Here is a 23,909-nt window from a genome sequence, read left to right as displayed (position 1 = left end):
CCCCCAGTCCCTTTTCCTCAACTGGGTATCCTACAGCTGGGAAAATAAACACCCCAGGAGTCTTGGGTAATGTGAACTGTGTGGTTGTTTCGTAGGCTGTATGGGTCAGGTGTCCTTCCTGCTCCTGCCACAGCTCTGGGGCTGGTCACTGCCAGGGTTCTGGTGGAATGCCCACAGATCCCTTTCCAAGTTCTGAGACGGGGAGTTCAGCCATGGTGTGTGCTTAATGGGATAATGGAGGGAAGGCTGCCAGCCTGCTGTTTGTGGGATGCAGAAACTAGATCTATAAAACCAGCATGACTCTCAACACCTTTCAAATTAGATGCCAAAATGCCTTCTGGGACTAAGTCACTAAGAAAGTGAAAACTGAATGTTTGAGGCAGATTTTCCCTTCTCTGCAGTGTGCAGATGATCCTGATGCCGTTTGCACTCGCTCAGCTTCTGTCCGGATCCGGGATATGGACAACAGCATCATTAAAATGAAACATGGAGGAGGAGTTTCGCTGAATGGGCAGGACATACAGATCCCTTTGCTGCAAGGTGTGTTCACATGGTCTGACTCTGGCCAGCCACTGAAAGCCTCCTACTTAGGAGTGGTTTTAGACATGCCTTAACCCAGCTTAATCAAAGAGTGTTTTCAATGCCAAACTCTCTTGCAGTCTCTTCTAGAGGCTCTGGCATTTCAACTTCTCCCCATGCAGCAGACAGATCTTGACTTGGCTCCTCTAAAATCAGAAAAATTAAGCTGGTCTGCACTTGTGAGATTTGTGAAAATCACTGTTTGTCTATTTTTTTTTTTAATTATTGTTTTTCAACAGAAGCTTGAAAGCATGGAATCACAGAATAATTTGGTTTGGACCTTAAAGGTCTTCTGGTTCAACACCCCTGCCTTGGGCAGGGACACCTTCCACTAGCCCAGGTTGCTCACAGCCCCATCCAACCTGGCCTTGGACACTTCCAAGAATGGGGCAGCCACAGCTTCTCTGGGCAACCTGTGCCGAGGCCTCAGCAACCTCACAGGGAACAATTTCTTCCCAATATCCAATCTAAACCTGCTCTCTGTCAATGTAAAGTCATTCCCCGTTGTCCTGTCGCTACATCTTGTAAAAGCTCACTGGCACCCTGTGGTTGCCTTCAGGTGCTCTCCGTGTCCAGCGCGTGGTGAGGAGTTCAGTTCGCCTCACCTATGGGGATGATCTGCAGATTGACTGGGATGGTCATGGAGAACTCCTAGTGAAGGTACTTTTTCTGGTTTTTTTCTGCCTGCTTGCCCCCTCTCTTGTTCCACCCAAATATGTACAAAGATTTTCTTGTCTGAAGTCAGAAGTTGCTTTTTGTTGCATGTTAGGAATTCTGTTCTCTTTTGCTACTCCCAGAGTAATATACAGGTTCTTTTGTATTCCAGAAACAAACACTTCATCTTACAGCAGCAAGGTAGCTATTTTTACCTCCCCCTTTTTTCTTTTTTTTTTTTTTTTTTTTTTTTGTATGTGTGTCTAATGACAGCTGTTATTAACCATGAACAGTTTTGTGTTTTGTTCAGCAGACATCCTCCAAACCGGAGTTTTGTTGTTGTTTGCTTTGACTGCCCTGTCTAAACCAACAGATGTGAACGACTTAAAATAAGGGAAGGAAAGGCCCCCAGAGACACAGTTACTCATATTTTCCAGGAAATAAAAATCAGTTCATAGAAGATGTGTTGTGGGCTCCTTCTACTGTAAGCAATATTTGAAGTCAGCTTTGATTAACAATTAGGTTTTGTTGGTGCTGCAGACACAGCAAAGTGTAGAAAAATGAAGCCAGGTGTAACAGAAATGATCTATTAGGAAGCTGTAACCACAGCCCTGCTGCCTTTGAACCCCCCTTTTAGTAGGGTCTGCTCACTGAGAGGAGTCTTGCCAAGAAAACCAGTTTTTCTGGGATATTCTACCGAGTGGTAAACACTGCCCTCCTTGAACCCCACGGTGTTGCTTTTGCATTCTCCTTGCCTGCCCCAAAATCTGGCTTAAATGTCATGTCTGGCATGGTACAAAGGGTTATGAGAACCAGTTCAGAACTGAGTTCAAGAGTTGAAAAGAAAATAGATAAGAAAGGTCTGGAATAATTTTAGAAAGCATCTGTGGGTTTGTGGTTGTTGTTTTGATTTAACCTCTCTCTCTGTGCTCTGAGGGTCCTAAAAGTTCTTTGGGGGCTTAATTCACTTCAGTCCCTTGGCACATCTCAGGAATTTTGGCTTTCCTCAGTATTCCAAGTATTTTTCTCCCTGGTCAGAGACCCATATAACCTGGCAAATATTTTGTCCCACTGAAAAAACCATGATTTTCTGCTTCAGATCCTCTACCCATAAGACCACTGGAAGTTCCTCCAGTTGTCTGCTCCTTCCCTTGCTTGGCAATCTAAAGCATCCCTTTAATTGCTTTTGGAGAGTTATTTTATGCTGGATTTGGAGACTGACCTGTTGCCAAGTATTGCTGACAATAATTGGGGGAAGTGATACACTTCCATTACCTTGTTCTGGCAAAAATTCTTCCTGTGTTCCTCAAGAAGGCTCTCCTTTCTGTGACTGCCTGATATTTGTGATTTGATCTTCCACTCCAAAGTACTCCACAATTTGGACTTGTGTGAGTCACTGCTCCATCTGCAGAGTGCATGAAAGAGTAGTAATACTCTTAGTATTAAGAATATTTATTCTCTAATTGCTCTTTTTGATGCTCCATATTTATTCTCTGACCCCCATATTTGAATGCTGCATGTATGCAGTATGAGGTTGTATTTTGGAGGATGCTTTTTATTTTTATTTGTACGGAAAAACTTTTCTTTGAAAATGTGGATTTTTTTCAACTTTTTTTTTTTTGTTTCACTGGTTACTTCTGCAAGCCTGCCTAAACTAGCTCTCAGCTACATGGATAGAGAGGGCTAATGTAGCATCAGAGGTCCTGTGTTTGTAATGTACCTGTAATGTAGTGTTTGTAATGTACCTGAGCTTTACTCCTAACAGAAACTGACAGTTCCTACTAAAATAAAAGTTATTGGTGCCTTTGTGATGCAGATGTTGCTTAGGAGATTTCTTCCTGTTTGCTTCTAGGTTTAGGGTCATCTTTCAGCTGCTCCTTGATTTGCAGCAGGAATAGAACAGGGTGAAAAGTGCACCTGCTCTGTGTATTGTTGGAAATTCTGCTTTTAGTGTGCTTGAAGTTCCTCTGGGCATCAGGAATCTCTGATGTGAGGTAGCTTTAGGGGGTATTAGTTTATTCTTTATTTTATCCAGGGTCCTCAGTATAGAGGGGAACGTCTCCAATATTGCTTCAATTTTGTGATAAAACAGCCTGTTTAAATTTCCTTCATCATTCAATTTTCCTTTAAAATGTGAAGTGCTCGCAGGTGCCATTGGAGTTGCATTTAAAAAAAATGCAAGCTCCCACTGTTGCCCTGCTCATTTATATGAATAAAGGGTGAGAACAGGGAAAGACTAAACTGGACTGCTGATCAAGGCATAAAAATAAGCTGTTTTTCTCCTAGTCACCCTTTGAAATTCACTGTACTGTGCAAAAATTGTCCTGCAGCTACTAATAGTAGCAATTTCGTTAGAAGTTTGAAAATACAGTACAATGGCATTGTGTCTGTAGCATTTTGATGTGTGTTTGAGAATTTTCTGGACTATTCAATTGTGTATGGCTCATTCCTTAAAAAATCTTGCTCTACAGTGGTAATCTGTTCTGGAAGGATGACCAGGCTAATGTTGTGTTCCTTAGGTGTCCCCAGTCTACTCTGAAAGGATGTGTGGGCTGTGTGGAAATTATGATGGGAACCAAGGGGATGACTTTCTTACACCTTCTGGCATGGTGGAATCCCTTCTGGAAGACTTTGGAAACTCCTGGAAGCTCAATGCGGACTGCCAGGACTTGTTAAAACAAGACAGTGACCCTTGCAACCTCAATCCTCATTTAGGTACTGAACTCTATCCAAAATTAACATGTGCAGCAAATGGTGATCTTCCATTTACATAAAAAAAAGGAAAATAAAGAAAAAGAGAAGAAGCTAATGTTGCTTACATTACCACCAGGGTGGCTGTAATATGCGTTTTAAAAAACCCAATAAACAACAACAACAAAAAAACCACACACAGACACACTTGTATTGATGCAGGCTTCATAAGGAAAACATAATATTTTGTGAAAATTGAAAAAAAAAGCCAACTAGTTTAATTTTGCAGATATAAAAAGGCAGCAGAAAGCAAATGCCCTGTAAAGGGAATTACAGCACCAGAAATAGTGAAAACAGAATATAAAAGCATTGCTTTTCCTTGATTTGTTTTACTATTGAAACTTTATTCTTTCAGTAGGGCTCATGACGTATGAGCTATGGTGCTATCTGTGCCTGCCTGATCCTGTTTTATTCTTGTGGGGTTTGTTTGGTTATTTTTTCTTTTATAAAAAGAAGAGAAAATGCTTACTGTGGCTCCTCTGGCTTTCCTTGAAAACCACATTGATTGATTGATTGATTCAGTATGAGCATGCCGTTTTTCTCTTTTTAGCCAAATATGCTGAGGATTCCTGCTCAGTTCTGATGTCTCCTGCCTTTGAACCTTGTCACCATGAAGTGAGTCCCACTCCCTATGTGAAGAACTGCCGCTTTGATGTTTGCTCCTGCTCCAGTGGCAAGGACTGCCTGTGCTCTGCCATTGCTAATTATGCAGCAGCCTGTGCCAGGAAAAGCATCCTGGTGGAATGGAGACAACCCGACTTCTGCCGTAAGTGCACTGCTGCTCCAACCCACTTATTTTCCTCCTCCTGAAGGAATTTTTCTAGCAATGTTGTGTGAAAGATTTAGAATGAGATGCTGGATTTTCCTTATGGCAAATGATGAGAGTAAATCTTTCCTACACACTGGTAAGGATGCAAAAGGTGTTCCCAGGGACTGCTCAGCACTAGGGGAGCGAAGCATTGATCTGACACAGCTCCACAGAATTTTCCCTGGGATTTCCATTTTCAGCTACTCACCTGGAAACTTTCTGAATGTCCTAGGGTAGGAATCTCCCAAGTGATTTGTAGTAATCCATGAACTGCCTTTTTTTGAGGCCCAAGCTTCCCAGGTCCTGACCTCATCAATGACTCTTGAACATGGGGTTATAGAGGAAGCACAAAAGGACAAGACAAACTTGTATCAGAAGATAATTTTGGTAGTCTTGCGGCACCACCCCGCTCACAGAAAGGCTAAATTACTGTAGATTGCCTGAAGTTTTGTCCAGACAAATTTTGAATATTTCCAAAAAATCGAGGTACCACAGTCTCTCCAACATGTCTCTCTCTTATCCAGAACAAGATTAATAGCCAAACTGCCAAGAGGCTGGAGCAGAAGAGTCTAACACCTTTCATTTCTTTTATTTCTTTCTTAGGTCAATGTGGTAGGAAAAAATCCATTGCCATGTAAATTTGATTGAGCACAGACATACTTTTCCCATAAATATTTGTGAAGTGAATGTTTTTCCATTTTCCTGAGCAACTTTTTTATAAAGGAAAGAAGACAATTGAAAAATCTGGGGGAAAGCATGTGTGCTTGGCAGCTCTCCAGATTTGTTCTGTTACTTTTACAAAAGCAGAGGATGGGAAAAACATTTATAAACTGAGTGTGTAGAAAGTGGAAAAGATAGAGGTCTCTGGCCTTTGACCTGGTAGAGTCTGCAAGGTCAGTAACCACAATTTTGCAGACTGGAGAGTGCTTGCTGTGAGTGAGAACAAACCCAGTTTATATTAAACTGCTGCATGGTTTTATAATTTTTTACCTAGTTTTTGTAAATGTTCAGATAGTGGAACAGTAATGTAATAAAAATCCTTTCAGAACTCTACAGGTCTGGAGGCTGAAAGAAAGAGCAGCGATAATGCCCCATTACTCTTTCTGTAATTGAACAAGTCAATTTTCACAATTAATCTTTAATAGTGCAGAACTGCTTTTTCCTTTATGTGCATTACAGAGAGCTTTGTGCTCTCATAAAGTGATAATTTCCCTGACTGCGGATCCATCAGCCCCCATTAAATAATCCTGGTGCCCTAGACATCTCCTGACACGTGAAGGAGAGCAATCCCTCTTTCTTAATGGGTTTGAGATGTGAATGTGCAGGCTGTGTAATTTGTGCTGATGGCCCAATGCACTGAATGTGTGTTTCACCCCTACCTTAATCCCCAGAGATTTGGTTTCTTGGGAAATGACTTGACAGAGCCAGTTTGCTTGATTTGGAGTGAATAAGTGTCAGGGAGCAAAGTCAATAGTATAGCACAGCATTTCTGCTGTGTGTCAACCTATCAAGTGCATTCAGCTCTCCAATCTTTGACTTTATTTTAGTTGCAGTTTGATTATTTAAGTCTGAGTCATACTCCTGTAACTGCACTCCTATGCATGAATAAGCGCTAGAGTCAATCCCTTTGTGGTGCAAAGGAGGAGCAGACAGGCCACACTGTGAAGGGCTGTGTCTCTTGTGCAGCTCATGCAGCTGCATGTAAAAAATTGGTTAAAACCTAGGTTGAATGGCTGAGCTGAGAAGTGGTGGTGAATGGAGCTAAACCAAGCTGGGGGCTGGTCACTGGTGGTGTTCCCCAGGGCTCAGTAGGTGGGCCAGTTTTATTTAATATTTTAATCAAGGATCTGGATGAGGGGATTGAGTGTGTCCTCAGTCAGTTCATGGACAGCACCCATCTGGGTGGGAGTGTGGATCTGCTGGAGGGCAGGAAGGCTCTGCAGAGGGATCTGGATAGGCTGGATCCATGGGCCCAGGCCAGTGGTCTGAGGTTCCACAAGGCCAAGGGCCCGGTCCTGCCTTGGGTCACACCAGCCCCCTGCAGCTCCAGGCTGGGGCAGAGGGGCTGGAAAGCTGGGAAAGGCCCTGGGGGTGCTGGGGACAGCACTGGACAGGAGCCCAGGGGTGCCCAGGGGGGCAGGAGGCCAATGGCACCTGGGCTGTGGCAGCCCTGGTGTGGCAGCAGGGCCAGGGCAGTGACTGTCCCCTGGGCTGGCACTGCTGGGGCCACGCCTCAGATCCTGGGGCACTTCTGGGACTGCAGCTACAAGAAAGACATTGAGGGGCTGGAACCTGTCCAGAGAAGGGGACGGACCTGGAGAAGGTTCTGAAGCACAAATCTGATGAGGAGGAGCTGAGGGGGGTTTAAGCCGGAGGAAAAGGAGGCTCAGGGGAGATCTTCTCACGCTACAACTCTGACAGGAGGGTGCAGCCAGATGGGGCTTGGGGTCTGCTCCTAGGGAACAAGGGACAAGAGGAGAGGAAATGGCCTCAGGTTTCACCAGAGAGGTTCAGATTAGGTTTTATGTAAACATTCTTCATGGAAATTGTTATCAAGCACTGGCACAGACTGCCCAGAGAAGTTGTTGAGTCACCATGCCTTGAGGTATTTAAAAGCCACATGGATGTTACACTTAGGGACAAGCTTTAGTGGTGGCCTTGGAGGTTGTGAGGTTAATGGCTGTATTCAGTTATTTTAGTCTTTTCCAACCCAAATGTTTACCTGTCCCATGTGTGTATTGTTCTGTGGCACAGAGGAATCCATCAACAGCTCCCTAGATCTTCCTTCAGATTTTAGAACGTGTTGCTAAGCCCATTATGTTCCTTAATGTGGTAATGCTGGAGCTGTTGGTGGCTTTGCATGCCTTCTGTAAGAGGATTTGTATAGGAAAAATCTAAGAGTGCTGGAGTAGGGAATTAAGGACAGGCTCTGAGCAGCATCTGAGAATGGCTACAGGGTGTGGTGGGCCTCAGCATGGCAGAGAAGCTGTGTTAAATCTAGTCCTGGCAGGGTGCACCTTCACTCAGAGGTGGCAACATTTTCACCTTGTGCTACTTGAGGAACTGGTCATGGTTTGTCTCTTTCACTCTGATTCCAAAACCTGCCCACAAGAACTGCATGAGCTGGTCGATGCAAACACATTTTTTCCAATGCTTTCCCGCTGTTTCTCATCTTATTTCTGGGATAGGCTGTGCTTTGAGCACAGCATTGAGCTGTTTTGGTTTTATAGAAGCCATCCACAGAGATTAGATGCACCTTGCCTTTTCCTCTAATTTTCCTGTCAATCATGGCATGTTTTTTTTTTTTTTTTTTTTTTTTTTTTGTAGTGGCAGTGTATTACACAGTGTACAGACATCAGGCCTTTCCTAGGGTACTTGTCTTGCCTTTTTGCTGTTAAAAACAGATGTTGCTGGGAAGGGATAGAGCAGTGTATTGGAATGTGGAGTGTAAGAATGGCATTTGGAAGCATAACTGGAAAAACAGGGGATGTTCCAAAAATTTTAGGAGGTACATGGGCAAGGAAAATCATAGAATGGTTTGGGTTGAAAGGGATCTTAAAGATCATGTTCCAAGGGGCACCTTCCACTAGACCAGTCTTTTCCAAGTCCCTTTCAGCCTGTCCTTGAACACTTCCAGGGATGGGGCAGCCACAGCTTCTCTGGACAACTGCTGCCAGAGCCTCAGCACCCTCACAAGGATGAATTTCTTCCTAAGATCTAATGTAAACTTACTGCCTTTGAGTTTGGAGCCCTTTGCACACATGGATTACAAAGGTTTGTCTAGGAAAGGAATCCACTGCAAAGTTGTCCTTGTGGATAGGGAGTGTTACAACTAACTAGAAAGTAGGGCAGGATGTTGGGCTCAGTTATCACATCCTTTTTTTGAATCTTGAACCTCATAAACTGATGTACCCATCTGAAATCTGCCAAACCAGTCCCATGTTTCCAGAGAATCATGTGTAGCAAATAGTACTTTTGGCTGAGGCCTTATGGTTGTCCTGCTGGGATGTGCCTTTAATAATGAAAGTTATTTTTAAAATGGTCCTCAGCCCTGGGCTGTGCCTGTTCAGGGTTTGATTTACTGCAAAGATCAGGTTTATGTAAATCAGAAGCACATTTTTGTGAATGCTGCCAAAACTTCCTGTAACAGTGAATGAGTCTATCTTCTGCTCAGTCCAGAGTTGGGAAGCATTTGCTGTATTGATGAGCACACATTTCCTGGGCTGTGTTGTGAAAGGTACATTAAGCAGTTTGGGCGCAAGTCCCAAACTTGGGAGATTTTTGCTCTTAAGAAGGGTTCAAGTAGCCTTAGATGCTTTTGGGCTGGATTTTCAGTGTGGAGCGTTATACTCCCATGTATGGGGATGCAGGAGCCTCATGTCTCTCTCCAGCAGGCAGGGATAATTCTTCATTTCAGAAGAGTTTTGTGAAGGTGACCACAAGCCACTGGTCAGCACATACGCTTTGCTTTGCTAGTCCAGCCACACCTGGCTGAGGCTGCAGGAATATCCTGTTATTCCATGGCTGCTGGAGTTCCCAGGGATGTGTGCTAGAAGGCAGTAGGGATTATCACATCATTCTGCAAGAATGACAAGAGGAAGGCGCTTTCTCTGTAACCCTTTGATCTTGGTTTCAGCAAGGTACAAATGTGCCAACTTTCATTTGTAGCTGCTTCCCTGAACATCGTTCCTCATAACCTTACAACTGTTTGCTGTGGACAGTTGCTACAAACGACAGTGTAATTTTTGGTTATCAGGAGGCCTGTTAAATTCAAACTCTTCATAAAACAAGCTCGTTTCATGTCTTCTGCAATGTGTTGTCATAGCTGCCACCTAGTGCTGATGCTGATGTGTGCAGAGGTGAATGCCTTAAAATCGGCCCTGTAGAAGTGGAGGTTTTAAAAACAAAAAAGCCAAAATGGCTACAAGGGCCATAATTAGTCTCCATATAAAAGAATTTATCATCAAAAATTGTTCAAGTCAAGGTTTGGCTCCATGATTGCTAAATTACTTCATTATTTGCACCTGTTTCCATAGAAATCACAGAGTGCTTCTGGGATGTGAGGCTGTTGAGTATTGCAGCACTCGTGTTTACCAAAGCAGAAAAATACTTTTCTACTTATTTTGACCAAATTGTCCCTAAAGATCTTGCAAAGGAAGAGAGGTGTGAATGTGTACATGACACTTGTAATGCTCTTAATGCATGGGATTGTGGAATGGTTTGGGTTGGAAGGGACCTTACAGACCATGCCATTCCCACCCCCCTGTCAGGGGCAAGGACACCTTCCACTAGCCCAGGTTTTTCCAAGGCCCATCCAACCTGGCCTTGGACACTTCCAGGAATGGGGCAGCCACAGCTTCTCTGGGCAACCTGTACCAGGGCCTCAGCATCCTCACAGGGAAGAATGCCTTCCTAGCATCCAATCTAAACCTGCTCTCTGCAAGTGTGAAGCCATTCTCCCTTGTCCTGTCACTCCAGGCCCTTGCCAAGAGTCTCTCTCCATCTTTTTTGTAGGTTCCCTTCAGGAGAGCTTCAGTTAGGTTATCCTGACTGTGATCCAGATAATAACAGAGGTTAGAGCTTGCGTTTCATGTTCTGGGCAAAATTTTGTGCCTAGATTTCCATCACGGTGCAGGGTAGTCCAGTCCTGACATCTATTAGGAATTTCCTTTAGTAAGGTTTTGTTTGTATGTATATATAAAAAGTGCCTTAGTCTACACCAGTGCTGCAGTTAAGGAGGGATAGTGTAACACTCCATTGATGATGATCAATGGATGAGTAAATTGAGCAAACATAGGCTACACCAGTGCTGCAGTTAAGGAGGGATAGTGTAACACTCCATTGATGAGTAAATTGAGCAAACACCTTTTAATCCCAAGCTTCTCAGTCTGTTTTAGGCAGCTATTCCTTTAGCTGGATTTGGATCAAATGCTTTTCTCCCTCATGTGTTTCACCAGCAATGACCTGTCCTGAAGGCCAGGTGTACCAGCAGTGTGGGACGCCATGCAACCAGACGTGCCAGTCCTTGTCCTACCCAGAGGAGGACTGTGAGCAGCTGTGCCTGGAGGGGTGCTATTGTCCCCCTGGGCACTACCTGGATGAGCACGAGCAGTGTGTGCCCAAGTCCCAGTGCTCCTGTTACTATGATGGGGAGATCTTCCAGCCAGAGGATGTCTTCTCGGATCATTACTCCATGTGGTAAATGCACTATTCATAACCCTTCCCTACACACCCTCACTCCAGTTTTTGGAGGGCTTGAGTTGTTAACTGGGTCAGTTCCTGTGCATCCACTGAAACTAGTTAAAGAAAAGGCAAGATTTTGCCTCCAAGAAGTCTAATGGTAAGTTTTGCTATTGTATCTCTCTCTGATTAATTTCAAATACCACCTTACTCAGAATTACTCAGTATTAAGCCCTGTCCTATGAACAGTTCCTGCCAGTTTGAAATGGAGCTTAATTACTGACAATAGCTACTTTGTGGGCTTTTAAAATGTCGCTTTAATGTACTGTGCTATACTTCTTAACTGTTAAAACCTAATTACCTCTTATCAAAGATACAAGTATTAAAAAGCATTTCTAATTGTTAAATTGAGTATCAGTACACTTGGAGTGGGAGTGCAATCTCTGGGCAGGCCCTGTTTTGGGAACAGTGTCTTCTTTTCCTCTCTACCACAAAAATCCCAAGTTTCAGGAACTAGGTAGTCCCTTACCTCTTTCCTCAGCAAAGCTGACTATTGTCTTGCTTAGCTTTATCCCTGTGCATCTGCACTGGATCCAGCAGGTCAGGGCCAGCAGGCAGTTTGGTTTCAATGCCACTGTATCCCGTCAACTCCCTTAAGGAAAGTTTGCCTTTAATGTTGGTGACACAATGGATGGAGAGAAATAGCTCAGCCCCACTGAGGTGTAGTTTTGTATTCTGATAAGTTCCCTGTTGACTAAAAATCAGTGTGAGTGAAAGCTGAATGCTGTTTCACTAAATATAAGCTCTGTTTGTTTTTCTTAGCTATTGTGAGAATGGATTTATGCACTGCAGTACAAACAGAGCTCCTGGTGCCTTCCTGGCTGATGTTTTTGCTGATGAGAGGCCATCTCCCAGAAGTTAGTATGCTTTAAAATATTAATATGTTATTTTGTTTTTTTCTCTTTAGTCTCTTGGTAGTGTAGATTGGAGAAGAAATTCCAGAGGTTGCAACAGCTATGATATTGTGAGATTTTTTTTAATTAAAAAAAAAATTTTAAAAATTTTTATTGTTTTTTTTATGGGATAGAAACAAAAGTTATGTGTGGGAGGGTGCAGGGCTCACTGAATCTCACCTCTCAAAATTTTAATTATAATTAGCCACTGCAGTCTCTCTTGAGATGAAAAGGTTAAAGGGTCACCTATGCCAGTGATCTGAGGTTCCCAGTTGCTATTTGAGGATCACAAGACATCAGTAACTCATCAGTTTTATACCTTCTGCTTCTCACTAGTGGGATGCAAACTCTTTCTTGGTGTAAATGAGGCTTTTAGTGGCCTGAAGGTTACACTGCTGCCAGGTTTCCAGTGTGCCTTCCAGCCAGCAAGAATCACCATGAAACCTGGAGACTGACAGCTACCATGTTTCCCATCAGTGGACAGGTTTATCAAATATTTGACTGAAGGCTGTGAGAGGTGCATAGGAACACTTCTAGCATCTAACTGGGGTTTGCAGCATTGGAGAAAGGCCAGCAGTGCTCTGAGATCTTTTGGGGTTTCCCACTGATACATGGATGGAGCTTATGGGATTTTCATGGCATAAGAGGTTTGAGACTGCATGCGTCTCAGAGAGGACAGGGCTAGTGGGGCTTTGGCCTGAGAATATCCAGGAGTTGGACTTCGTCATCTTTGTGGGTGCCTTCCAGCTCAGGATAACCTGTGATCCCTATGGGAACACCAGTAGAGCCAAACACAGTATCTTCCATGGCACACTGACAAATGCACCTGTACATGGGGTCTGGAGGAAATTTCTGGTTGATATTTGCTAGTGCATTGGAGACAAAGGGTAATTGTTTGTCCTTGCACCTTCTCAGGATAAACCAGCTTCTAGAGGAAAACACTGTCAATGCCTCTGTAGGTACAGGGCAGTGATTGTTAATGTTGCTTGCTAGGACACCAGTGACAGTGTCACTGGTTGGGTCACCTGTTCTTCAGGTGAAGCCTTCCTGGTGAATATCTCACCAAACTCTTCTCTTTATGCTCCTAAGACATACTTTTCCTAATAATAGGATGTTAAGACTTACAAAACCTCAGAGAGACATATTGCTAGTACCACTTGAAATAGTATCCAGGAGTTTCTTGGGGCATTCTGATCTTCTGTCAGATCCTGAAATTTCAAAGAGTTTTTATTGAAGCTCAGGGCACTGCTATTTACAGTCACCAATGTAGTTGTATTCAGTGTGGGAAATGGGTGTAAATACAATAATATAAGATGCTGTTGCTTCTCAGAATATCAGTTTTCTGCTAACTTTGTACAGTGCCAAGAGGTGTTTGCATAGCCCCAGTGGTCTGGAATTGCACTTTTATGCTTAGTGCAGTTTTTTTCTTCAGTATTAAATACCTGCTTTCATGACAGCCTGACTGAGGTCACTACAGGGGAAGTAGGGGCTGTTTTCTTTGCCGTGTCTTGTATAGTGGTGTTGCTCCAGGCTATATTCTAAATTAATTTTCAAATCAAAGATCAACCTTTTAGAAAAATACTGTGCCAACAATGTTTGTGTTCTAATTGCACTTTTTGTGAACTCATTTTTTTTAAAGTAAAAAGGAGCTTGACATGCAGATTCCCCATGGAAAAAATTATCTGTCCTGCCAACAACCCAAGAGCAGAAGGAGTGGAATGTACCAAGACCTGCCAGAACTATGACTTGGAGTGTATCAGCCATGGCTGCATATCTGGATGCCTCTGTCCAAAAGGGATGGTAAGCAGCTTTCAATACAGCAGTGAGAAGCAGGTCCTCTTTGCTTTCTTGCCTTCATTCTCTGCTACCAACAATCTTCTTGCAGTTTGGGAATAAGTTGTTGTGAAGTATTGACTGTCAAGTTGTGGCTGCCTTAAAGAGCATGTACTAGCATTGAAGATGAACTTCAGCTTGCAAAAATAATTATTAATCAAAATTCCAAAGCCTGCCTTGAAGACCAGTTTGTCTTCCTTCAGCTCTGCTCCTAAAATCCTCCTCAGTCTTACTAAACTTTCTCAGCCAGAGAGACAGGAGTACACCATATTCAGGTTGATCATAGGGATGGAGCACCTCTCCTCTGAAGAAAGGCTGAGAGAATTGGGATTGTTAAGCCTGGAGAACAGAAAGCTTTGGGGGTGACCTCATTGTGGCCTTCTGATGCCTGAAGGGAGCCCACAGGAAAGATGGAGAGAGACTCTTGACAAGGGTCTGGAGTGACAGGACAAGGGGGAATTGCTTCACACTGACAGAGAGCAGGTTTAGATTGGGTGTGAGGTAAAAAGTCTTTATTTGTGAGGGTAGTGAGGCCCTGGTACAGGTTGCCCAGAGAAGCTGTGGCTGCCCCATTCTTGGAAGTGTCCAAGGCCAGGTTGGATGGGGCTCTGAGCAACCTGGGCTAGTGGAAGGTGTCCCTGCCCATGGCAGGGGGTTGGAGCAAGATGATCTTTAAGGTCCCTTCCAACCCAACATATTCTTGGGTTTCTCTGATCCAGCCATCCTTCCTGCTGACATTGGTTTCTCCTTGTCAAGTCTCCATCTCTCCAGCTGCCTTTCTGTGGGTTGTGCCAAACTGAAGGTTCCCTGTAAGAAAGAATGTGGGATTTGAAACTTGCTAAGAGGATGCCAGAGTACATCTTGGAGTTGCAGGTGTTGTACTAAGCATACCTTTTTTTTTGTTCCACTGAAAAGAGGCTTTCTGGGGTCCAGGGTTATATCCCACTGCAACCCTCAAATTTAAGAATAAGTTTGTGTTTTCTGTCCCCAAATTCCTTCAATTAGCTTACTAGAAAAACAGCTGTTCCCAAATTCTCATTATGCAGTAATTTTTAGCAATAATATAAACATATATTTTGAACTTGCTACTGTATTTTGCTGATAAACACACATTTATATAAAGAGATTATACTCCAGAATAAAATTCCAGCTCTTGGAAAAATGCTCAGGCTTGTGAAATGTCTTGGAGGTGAAAAAGAACAGAGTCTGAAGTCACCCATAAATTTTCACTGTGATTTTAAAAACAGGTGTTGCTTCTTTTCACATTTCAGTCTGTAAATACCTATCCTTTAAGTGAAAAATATTCCTAAATAGTAGTGAGATAAACTTAGGTAGAAAAGCTTCTCTACTTTAAAGTTCCCAGAGCTCCAGGATGAACAGGCTTCTTATTGCATCTAACATTCAGCTGATTTGGTAAAGGAACTTGAGATTTTTGGTTTCAGTTCTGGGACATGGTAATAGTACACTTTTGACATAATTGTGGAAAACAAATTATGGTAATTACTCCACAGGAAAAAAAGCCCAACCCCCATAGTAATTAACCTTCATATTTGGTACAGTATTTCATATTCTTTTTCAGTAAGTTAAAACAAACAATTGTTGCCAAGAGAGCAGTCTTGGGTCTTTTGGAACTGGAGACTCCAGCTGACTTGGCAGTGATGTGAAACACACCCCTGAGTTCAACAAGGTGGTTTGTCAGGTTTTGAATTGAAGAATCAGTCTCACTATTTTTTTTTCTTTTTTAAAGTAAAATAAATTCTCTGTCCACTAGATGACAGTATGGTTTAATCTTCACTAAACTCAGCCTGGAATTACTTGTTCTCCTTGCTTTCCCTTGTGGCAGAGAATAAAAATCATGAGCTGCACCCAAGCCACAATGGGAGAAGCCCATGTAGAGAAATGATCTTGTAACCACTGCCATGCAATGTCAGGATCAAGCCCAGTCCCCATTCAGCTGTGTCCTGTTTGCCCTGGCTTTGACTCCTGGCTCCACAGGAGGTGACAGCTTGTTCTCAAAGAGCAGTTTCCTTCTCCATACCCAATGGGATGAGGTTTGGGAGAGCCATTTTTTTATTTCTGTGCTCTGCAATGAGGCTTTGTGCTCCGCCACTAGAAAAGGATTTGGATGGTGACCGGGATCTCCTTTCCATCCTGTCCTTTTCTAACACAGAGACTCTGGGAGCAAAGAGACAAAGCTCTTCAAAGTCAAATCAAAGTCAAAGTCTGTGTTTTCCAGGCTTGTACAACAGAGGTGAGCAATAAAGGGACTGGAAAAAGGAATTACCATTTTACTTGTCAGTCTCCTGTATTGGTGTTCTGTAATCCTGCCTAATTCACATGCACTCACAGAGGTGAGCTGCTGTTTGCAGGAAGGTCTGTGGGAAGTAACAGATTACTCAACGTGTGTTTCCATAAATATTTGCACATACTTTATGCTGGAAGAAATTGTGCCTTCTTACTGAAGGTTTTTTTTTCTTTTGTGATACAGTAGCATATGAAAGTTATCAATGCTCACAAATAACTTATTAACTTGAAGACAAAACCCAATTTCTTTTAACTTCTTCCAAACTTTCAACTTTTGACTTTCTTTCAATTTCTTTCAAAAATAAGTTTTCTGGTTTGTCTTGACTTAGTATTTTACATTGTTTTGATTTCTAGCAAATAAAAATGTTCAATATGTCGTAAAAATAATTCTTCTGTCTTTGATCATCAGGAAGGTGAGAAATTCTGCATACTTGTCACCCTTTTGCACAGCTGAAAAGGAAATCATAACATATGTGCAGAAGTGTGGGGAAAAATATGCTTTTGCAGATTAGTTAACTGCAGTTCAGCTTTTCCCATTGGAAAAGCTGATTTAATATTTATTAGATATTAATAAATATATTAATTGAGTGTTAACCACCTTTCTTGGGAAAGAGAGGAACAGAACAATCACAGAGCACAAAATCCAGACACTCCAAAAGGAGAAAATTACTGTCTGTCTATTCCCAACAACTAACAATAAATTAAGATTTAAAATTTAAATGAAATATTTTATTGCATTCTGACTGCTGACATCAAACTACTTCTAAAACTTTCATACATTAGTGGAAAAGGGAAAAAAACCCTATAAATCCTAAACATCTTAACCAGGAAAGTTTGAAAGGCTTTTTTTTTTTTTTTTTTTTCTTTCTGTTTTCAACTGAAATTTACGGCTTTTTTTTTTTTTTCTTTGTGTTTTCAACTGAAATTTACCTGACTATTTTGATTTCTCTGTTGGATATTTTTTAGTGTGGGCCCATCCTGTGTTACAATGTTTTCATGAGGAGATGGGCATGTCAAATAAACATCAGAGACATGCAGCTAACATAAGAAAGAGAAGTCAAGTGTAAACTAGCACATTTTGATCTTCTGGCATGTTGTTAACTTATCTTTGTTTGCACAGTAAGGGTGAGAGGCTGTTTTAGTTAAAACAAAAATTTATGAAAGAAATTGTTCCCTGTGAGGGTGCTGAGACCCTGGCACAGGTTGCCCAGAGAAGCTGTGGCTGCTCCATCTCTGCAAGTGTCCAAGGCCAGGTTGGATGGGGATATGAGCAACCTGGGATAGTGGAAGGTGTCCCTGCTGATGGAACTGGGTGATCTTTAAGGTCCCTTCTTCCCCAAACTGATTTCTTATTCTAAAGCCTATTAGCTATTGGGTTCTAATCTGACCCACTTCCTTTATTTAATCCCATGCTTCTTCATACATTTGGCTGACTTTCCACTGAAATCCACGCATGTGTTGAGGAGGAACAGAGCAATGTCTGAGCTTCCCTTGACAGAGGGATACTCATCAAATTGTGTTGACCAAGAGAGTTAAAAGTTTAGGTTCATTGAGTTGGATTTTAGGACCATAGGATCTCCTCACTTGGAAGGGACCCACAAGGATCATCCAGCCCAAGTCCTGGCCCTGCACAGACACCCCAGCAATCCTACCCTGTGCCTGAGAGCATTGTGCAAACACTCCTGGATCTCTGGCAGCCTTGGGCACATGACCATTCCCTGGGTAGCCTGTTCAGTGCCCCACCACCCTCTGGGGGAAGAAAATTTCCTAAACTCCAACCTAACCCTTCCCTGACACGGCTCCAGCCATTCCCTGGGTCCTGTCCCTGGTCACACAGAGCAGAGATCAGGGCCTGCCCCTCCTCTTCCTCTTGTGAGGAATCTGCAGAACTGCTGTGAGCTCTGGCCTCAGTCTCCTCCAGCTCAACAGACCAAGTGCCCTCAGCCACTCCTCACGTGACTTCCCCTCCAGATCCTTCACCATCTTTGTAGCCTCCTTTGGACAACCTCTAACAGCTTTAGGTTCTTATATTGTGGTGCCCAAATGTTGTGATAAGGCACGAAATGATGACACAGACACTGCTGCTCTCGAGAGGAACAAAAAAGAAGAAGAAAAACTTTATTTTCTGACTCCAACATTTATAGTTTTCCAAAGGTGACAGTGGATTGGAGGGTGACAGTGCCACCTCTCCAATGCCACTGGACAGACCAAAGGTCCATCAATTCTCTCCACCTCCATGAAAGAATGCAAAACATAGGTTATTTACAGAACTGTGTGTGAGAAAGTTTGTTGAAAGAATGTAAACATCAAAAAGCTTAACAAAGTCTTACAAAATCAAAGCGACACCCAAAGTTGCTCCCAGGACTCAAGATGAGGCTGCACCAGTACAGAGCGGAGCAGAACAATCACCTCCTATGACTGTGGGTAAGAAGAATCTTAAAGGTTCTGAAACCTGTAATATTGTCCTTCCTTTTGCAAGATTTTTCAAGGTTTAGCAATTAATAAGAGCAAGGAAATTACAGATATTTCTGTTAGATCCTCAAGTAATGGGAAAGCTGTTAGTCAACCACTTGTAATCCCATGGATGCAGAGTGTCATCCCAAGGGCAGTAAATGGTGCAAACAGCTGTTGTTTTCATTACAAACCTCTGTCTTTTTGTGTAGTTGCCTCCCCAGTGCTGTTGCCTCCTGTCATCTCAAGCACTCAGGACTGCTAAATTTCCTGTACTAACTGCAGTCTATTGATGGATTGAAAGACTTCCAGAGAAAATCCAGCTGCTTGTGAATAGTGCTCCTGGCCTTGTACTGTAGTACCACATGGTCCTTGTAGTGCAGCATGGCAGCAGGCTGCCAGATGTGCCCCAGATTTTGGATGGAGTGTTAATAGGGCCAATAGATTGTGTGTTATTGTTAACAAAATCATAAGTCATTGAGTTTTGCAGAAAAAAAATGATCATTCTTCTGGTCAAAGTCCACTTTGGTTTTTTGTGTCCTGCTTGCTGAATCCCACCCACCCACTCTGTCAGTGTTCAAGACAAGGTGCTCTTCCCTCTATTGGTGGTTTTATGGTTGCTGTGCTGGTTGTGATAAAAATGCTAATACCAGTCTGTACCAGTTTTTGGGAGCAAGGAGAAGAGGTTCTGATTCTCTTTTTACTAACCAGATGTCTAATCCCTAGTTTTGTATCCAGAGGCAAACCCTCAAGTGTATTGTGCACTGTGTTGCTGAATACTCTGCAAAAATTCAGAAACGTAACCACGAATGTGAGGTCATATTCCTGCTTTTTTCCTAAATACCACCGGGAAGGAAGGAAGGAAAGAAGGTATTAAACTCTTCTTTCTGGTCTTCTCTGGACTTTCTCACCATCCTTTGTAAAGGTGAAGGCAGAGCTACAGCTCCATTATCTAGAAAAGCATTTCTTTGTTTCCATCATGCTTCTATCGAAGTGATTTTATTTGGCGTAATGCAGCTCTCCATAAGCCACAGACCGCGTGGAGCTGTGTATGAAGGATGGGCCTCTGCCCTGTGAAATCTTTTTTTGTGCGTTGTTCCATGTGGCAGTTCTAGGTCCCCATAGGAAAAGGGAAAGCTGTTCTGCTTTATTAACCTGGCGTTCAGACTACATTGATCTCATTGGTCCATATTTAATGGTAAAAAAGTAAGTATTTTAATGATTCTGCAGAAAGAGTTTAAAGTGAGAAGGTGATATTTTGTGACTTTTGAATGAGAAGAAAGGGAAGGACTCTCCATTGAGGTATTCCATGAAACAAGAGCCAAACCTATCCTGGCTTTACCAGAACTGCTATTGAGTGAAAAGTCAGCATAGCCAGCTTTGGTTATGCTTGATTTTCTAAAACTGGGGGTCTTAAAAATGGAAATTAATCACGGAAAAAGAAAACAGAAAATGAATGGAAAAACTGAATAGTCTAAAGGCATTACTTGTTTTTCTTTGGCTGTAGTTTTTTTTTTTTTTTTTTTTTTTTTTTTCTTTTTTTTTTTTTAAGTGGGACAAATGATTTTTTGTTATACAAAGAGAAAACTCAGATCAGAAGGGTGAAAATGAAAATTTGGATACAAGATAATGCCCTATTTCCTAGCAACAGAATCTGTTGCAGAGAGAGCAGAATAATACCTCAAGTGGACTGGTATTTATCCTGCTTTCCAGGAAATAAATGGGGGTTTGAAAGAAAATGAGTGACTACTGCAATTTTCAGAGGAGAGTTGATAGAGGGTTGGCTTTGTTAATGGACTGTTGTCTGTGACAACAGAACCTGAATTTGCACTTGGGTGGTCAGGCACTGTGGCTTCTGGTCTCCTTGATGCTCCTATTTCCATTTTAAGTCCATCTGGGCCCTTTGTCTGCTGTTCTAGTAGGCCATTTTCCAGTTTGTTGTGTGTGAGAAGCTATTCACCTGCTCTCCATACTCTGGTTAGCCTGATTCACTGCATCCTGGATTTTCCCATTGTGCCATTTTTTCTGTAATGTCAACTATTCTCCCAGTAGCTTGAGATGGTGGGAGCAAGCTGTGATTTATGTACCTACAGCTCTATTTATGTTAATGGCTAAAAGTATTAGTAGTACTGTGCGTTTCTCACCTTGGATAGGCTTCATCCTTTCTTATATTCCTTTTAACCTTTATTTTCCATCCACACGTTCTTTGCTTGCTCCTGGCTGCTTGCTCGCCCTGCACATGGCAACTTCCCAGCAGCCCCAGGTGGTGACAAACTGTGTGTTCTGCTTAGGTACGGCATGAAAACAAGTGTGTTGCTCCTGAGAGGTGCCCGTGCTTCCACAATGGAAGAGAATATTCCAAGGGAGAAACAGTGACTAAGGACTGCAACACTTGGTGAGCCACTGGAAGGATGTTTTTTTCTCTTTAGGGAGTCTGCTGTGTTTCTGGTAACACCAAATATTGTTTACTTAACAGATCTCTTTTAGAGAAAGCCAGTTTCTGCAGCATATTAATTGCGCAGACAGCACATTCCCTTTGCATGTTGCATAAAGATCCAGTAAAATTCCCTGCGATGTCTGGCAACCTCTACCTTGTGCCCTACAAATAGTTGTGTGTCTGTGCAACTCCTCTGTAGGCACTAGACAGTGGATTTTGCAACACAAGATAACAATTTAGGACCTATATGCTTTGGGGTGGGAGGAATGGAGCCTGGGCTTTGTCACTAAGCTTTGCTGTTGTGTTTCCCTTTTTGTTGGCTGAGGCCCGTCAAATCAGCCCTTTCCAGCCAGAAGGGGTGTGATGCACCAGCTGTAATATGATAGGAGCTCTTCAGGGAAATAATAAAGAATTAGAAAGAGACAGGGTCAACCTCTTATATCTCAAAAGAGTGCTCTATCCATTGATATATTAAAAAAGATGAAAATAGATGGAAAACTGTTACTTTCTTAGAAGAAAAGAGTGAGTGCTCCATGTCTTCCACCATTATCCTGCTTGGCTGCGAGAAGAGGATTTATAGGTTCAAAGGAGAATTCTGGGCTGCTCAATTTGCATGGAGGGAAGCCCTCAGCACAGCCTTTGGTAAAGTACAGTGGGCCACTTTTGGCTTCTCCTGCACAGCACATTGGCTGCACTGGAGGTGCTTTATTTCCATGTGTGTGGTGGGGGGGAATGGTGGCTCTTTTCCTTCAGAGCTCCAAGAGTCCAGGGTGTAGGACATTCAGCCACCAGCACTGTGAAAATCCTGGGGGTTTTTTGAACTCAGACTTAAGAATCTGTTATGCATTCTACCATAAATGTTCCTGCCCAGCTCTGTAGCAACCCCAGGAGCAATGTTTGTCATCTTCTGTATGACTGGTTGGAGTTGGGTCAGAGAATCAGCACCACTGGAGAGTCCAATGCTTGATTTTTGTTTGGTACGCTGATCTTTGAATAACAGTAATTTTAAGTTTTGCATTTTTTAACTAGTGGGACCACTCCTAACTAGCTTGAGTTAACTTGGATGAAGGTTTTGTATGGAAATATTAATCTCCTAGTGTTTTGTTTAATTTCTTTCCTTTGCAGCTACATCTAACATTGTGAATCCATGTACTGTAATTAAAGCTGGGGAAAATAGGCTTGAAAGAGAAAAAGATGGAATAAAAATTGATTTGTCTAGGTACATATTCTATAATGTGCTTATATTGCATTTAAGTAAAAGTGACTCAGCTGAAAAGCAGACACCATGAAAATTTTATTGAAACAAGAGGAGTACAGCGTGAAACTCCTCCGTGTTAAAAAGTTTGCAAGATTCCTCACAATAACCACGATCAGCCTTTTTATTGCCAATTATTCATATAATCTTTGATCTTAATCATAAACATGTTGCTTCATTGATGTAACTGTCCATAATTCTGGTAATACCATTGTAAATTATATTTCCTCAAATACATAGAATTTCCTTCAATACTAGGGTCGAGGAAATGCTAGAAATCAGGCTTTTTCTTCTTGATAAAAAGCTCTTCCTCAAATTTTAGGTGTTTTTCATGAATGTGGAAGTAAAGTTGGAGATAAGGTCCCTTCAAAAATGTCACTAGGGCTTTTTTGCACTATGTGACTTTGAAAAGTTTCTTGGTATTTCCCAGCAAATATCAAGTCAAATGTCTTTTAGAAAGTGATATAGGAAATTACTATTGCTTTGAGAATTAATAAGAATTGAGAGTCTGCATTTTGGAGGTCGAGATCATCTTTTTCTTTTGTTTTTGCTTTCTGTACTGCTGTTGCAGGAGTTTTCATTCTCACTTGTTCTTAGCCAGATGTGAACACCTGCAAAGGCAATATGTGAGTCAGAGGTGTCAGATTTGGCATTTACATCTGACTTGACATATGGGAGACCCTAATTCATGAACAGCGGAATGTCTCCAAGTCTAAGCCAGTGGCAAACCTTCTGTTATGCAATGTATTGGGAATTCATTGGGAATGCAATGAAAATTTTGGAGTCACACTTGTGCAGCAGCACACTTCAGAAATTTGCTAATCTGAATTTAACCACCCCACGTCCCTTATAATCTGTCCATGTGCGTATTTACAAAATCTTGCTCTTGTCTAACTGTTAGCAGAGGAGAGGGAGCAAGAGGTTTCATGTTACTGAAGTTTAATTCTTTGAAGAAAATATCTTGCCCAGTATTTATTATGATGTGAAATGTTACCAAGATTAAATAATCTCTATGCTCAGGTTAAGGAATTATTACAGAAGTCAGTTCAGTGCTCAGTTTTTCCTTCAGGTAGCAATTTGATCTTGGGAAAGTACTTCAGGTTTTTTATCCCTGAGATTTTATGTCCGTAAAGTATGGATAGAATTCCTCTTTCCCTGCCTCACAGAGCTTGGTTAGAAAATTCCTGGGGCAGTGATGATGTCCATCTACATTCATGGAGCATTTAGTGGATGAATGTTTTGCCATCCTCCAGCAATATATTGCTTATTAATTATTAAATTATTATTATTAAATATGGTGTCAAATGGTATTCTAACTCTCCACTGATTTTGAGTTTTACTTTATTTGCTCATTCTTTTGCTAGTTAGCAAATCAATTTATTTCACTAATCAAAAGTGATGTCAAGGGAGAGTTCCCCTTTCATATTTGCAGCTTCTGTAGCAAGGTTGTGCTCCTCCAGAATACTTCTGGAGAAGGGCAAGGGTGCTCTGTTTTGCTGATAGGATACCTTGAGCAGAGCAGCATATCCTAAATAATATTCTAGTATGAAAGCATATTCCAGCAAATTCTAGTATAAAAGAATATTCCAGCAGACTCTGTCCTGACCTATTTTGTTACAGGGAAATTCAAACCACCCAGAGTCCTCCACTGCAGCTTGTAAGAAGCAGAGAAACACATCCCTTATTCATGTAATCTTAATGCAC

At 42.2% G+C, this 23,909-nt stretch overlaps 1 protein-coding gene across 1 annotated transcript in view; it reads left to right on the top strand.

Annotated features, from left to right (window-relative positions):
- Positions 1–23,909, top strand: part of VWF (von Willebrand factor) — a 118,944-nt gene that overhangs the window by 29,356 nt on the left and 65,679 nt on the right. The window contains exons 12-19 of the mRNA XM_041426849.1: positions 402–540; positions 1,139–1,239; positions 3,753–3,948; positions 4,535–4,750; positions 10,750–10,990; positions 11,795–11,889; positions 13,565–13,725; positions 20,805–20,908. Coding sequence (XP_041282783.1) covers positions 402–540; positions 1,139–1,239; positions 3,753–3,948; positions 4,535–4,750; positions 10,750–10,990; positions 11,795–11,889; positions 13,565–13,725; positions 20,805–20,908 — 1,253 coding nt within the window. The remainder of the gene's footprint in view (positions 1–401; positions 541–1,138; positions 1,240–3,752; positions 3,949–4,534; positions 4,751–10,749; positions 10,991–11,794; positions 11,890–13,564; positions 13,726–20,804; positions 20,909–23,909) is intronic.

This window comes from Onychostruthus taczanowskii, unplaced genomic scaffold, assembly GCF_017590055.1.
Source record: "Onychostruthus taczanowskii isolate IOZ18803 unplaced genomic scaffold, ASM1759005v1 scaffold95, whole genome shotgun sequence".
Classification (NCBI taxonomy): domain Eukaryota; kingdom Metazoa; phylum Chordata; class Aves; order Passeriformes; family Passeridae; genus Onychostruthus; species Onychostruthus taczanowskii.
The sequence above is the reverse complement of the archived record's forward strand: the minus strand, read 5'-3'. Positions and strand labels throughout refer to the sequence as shown.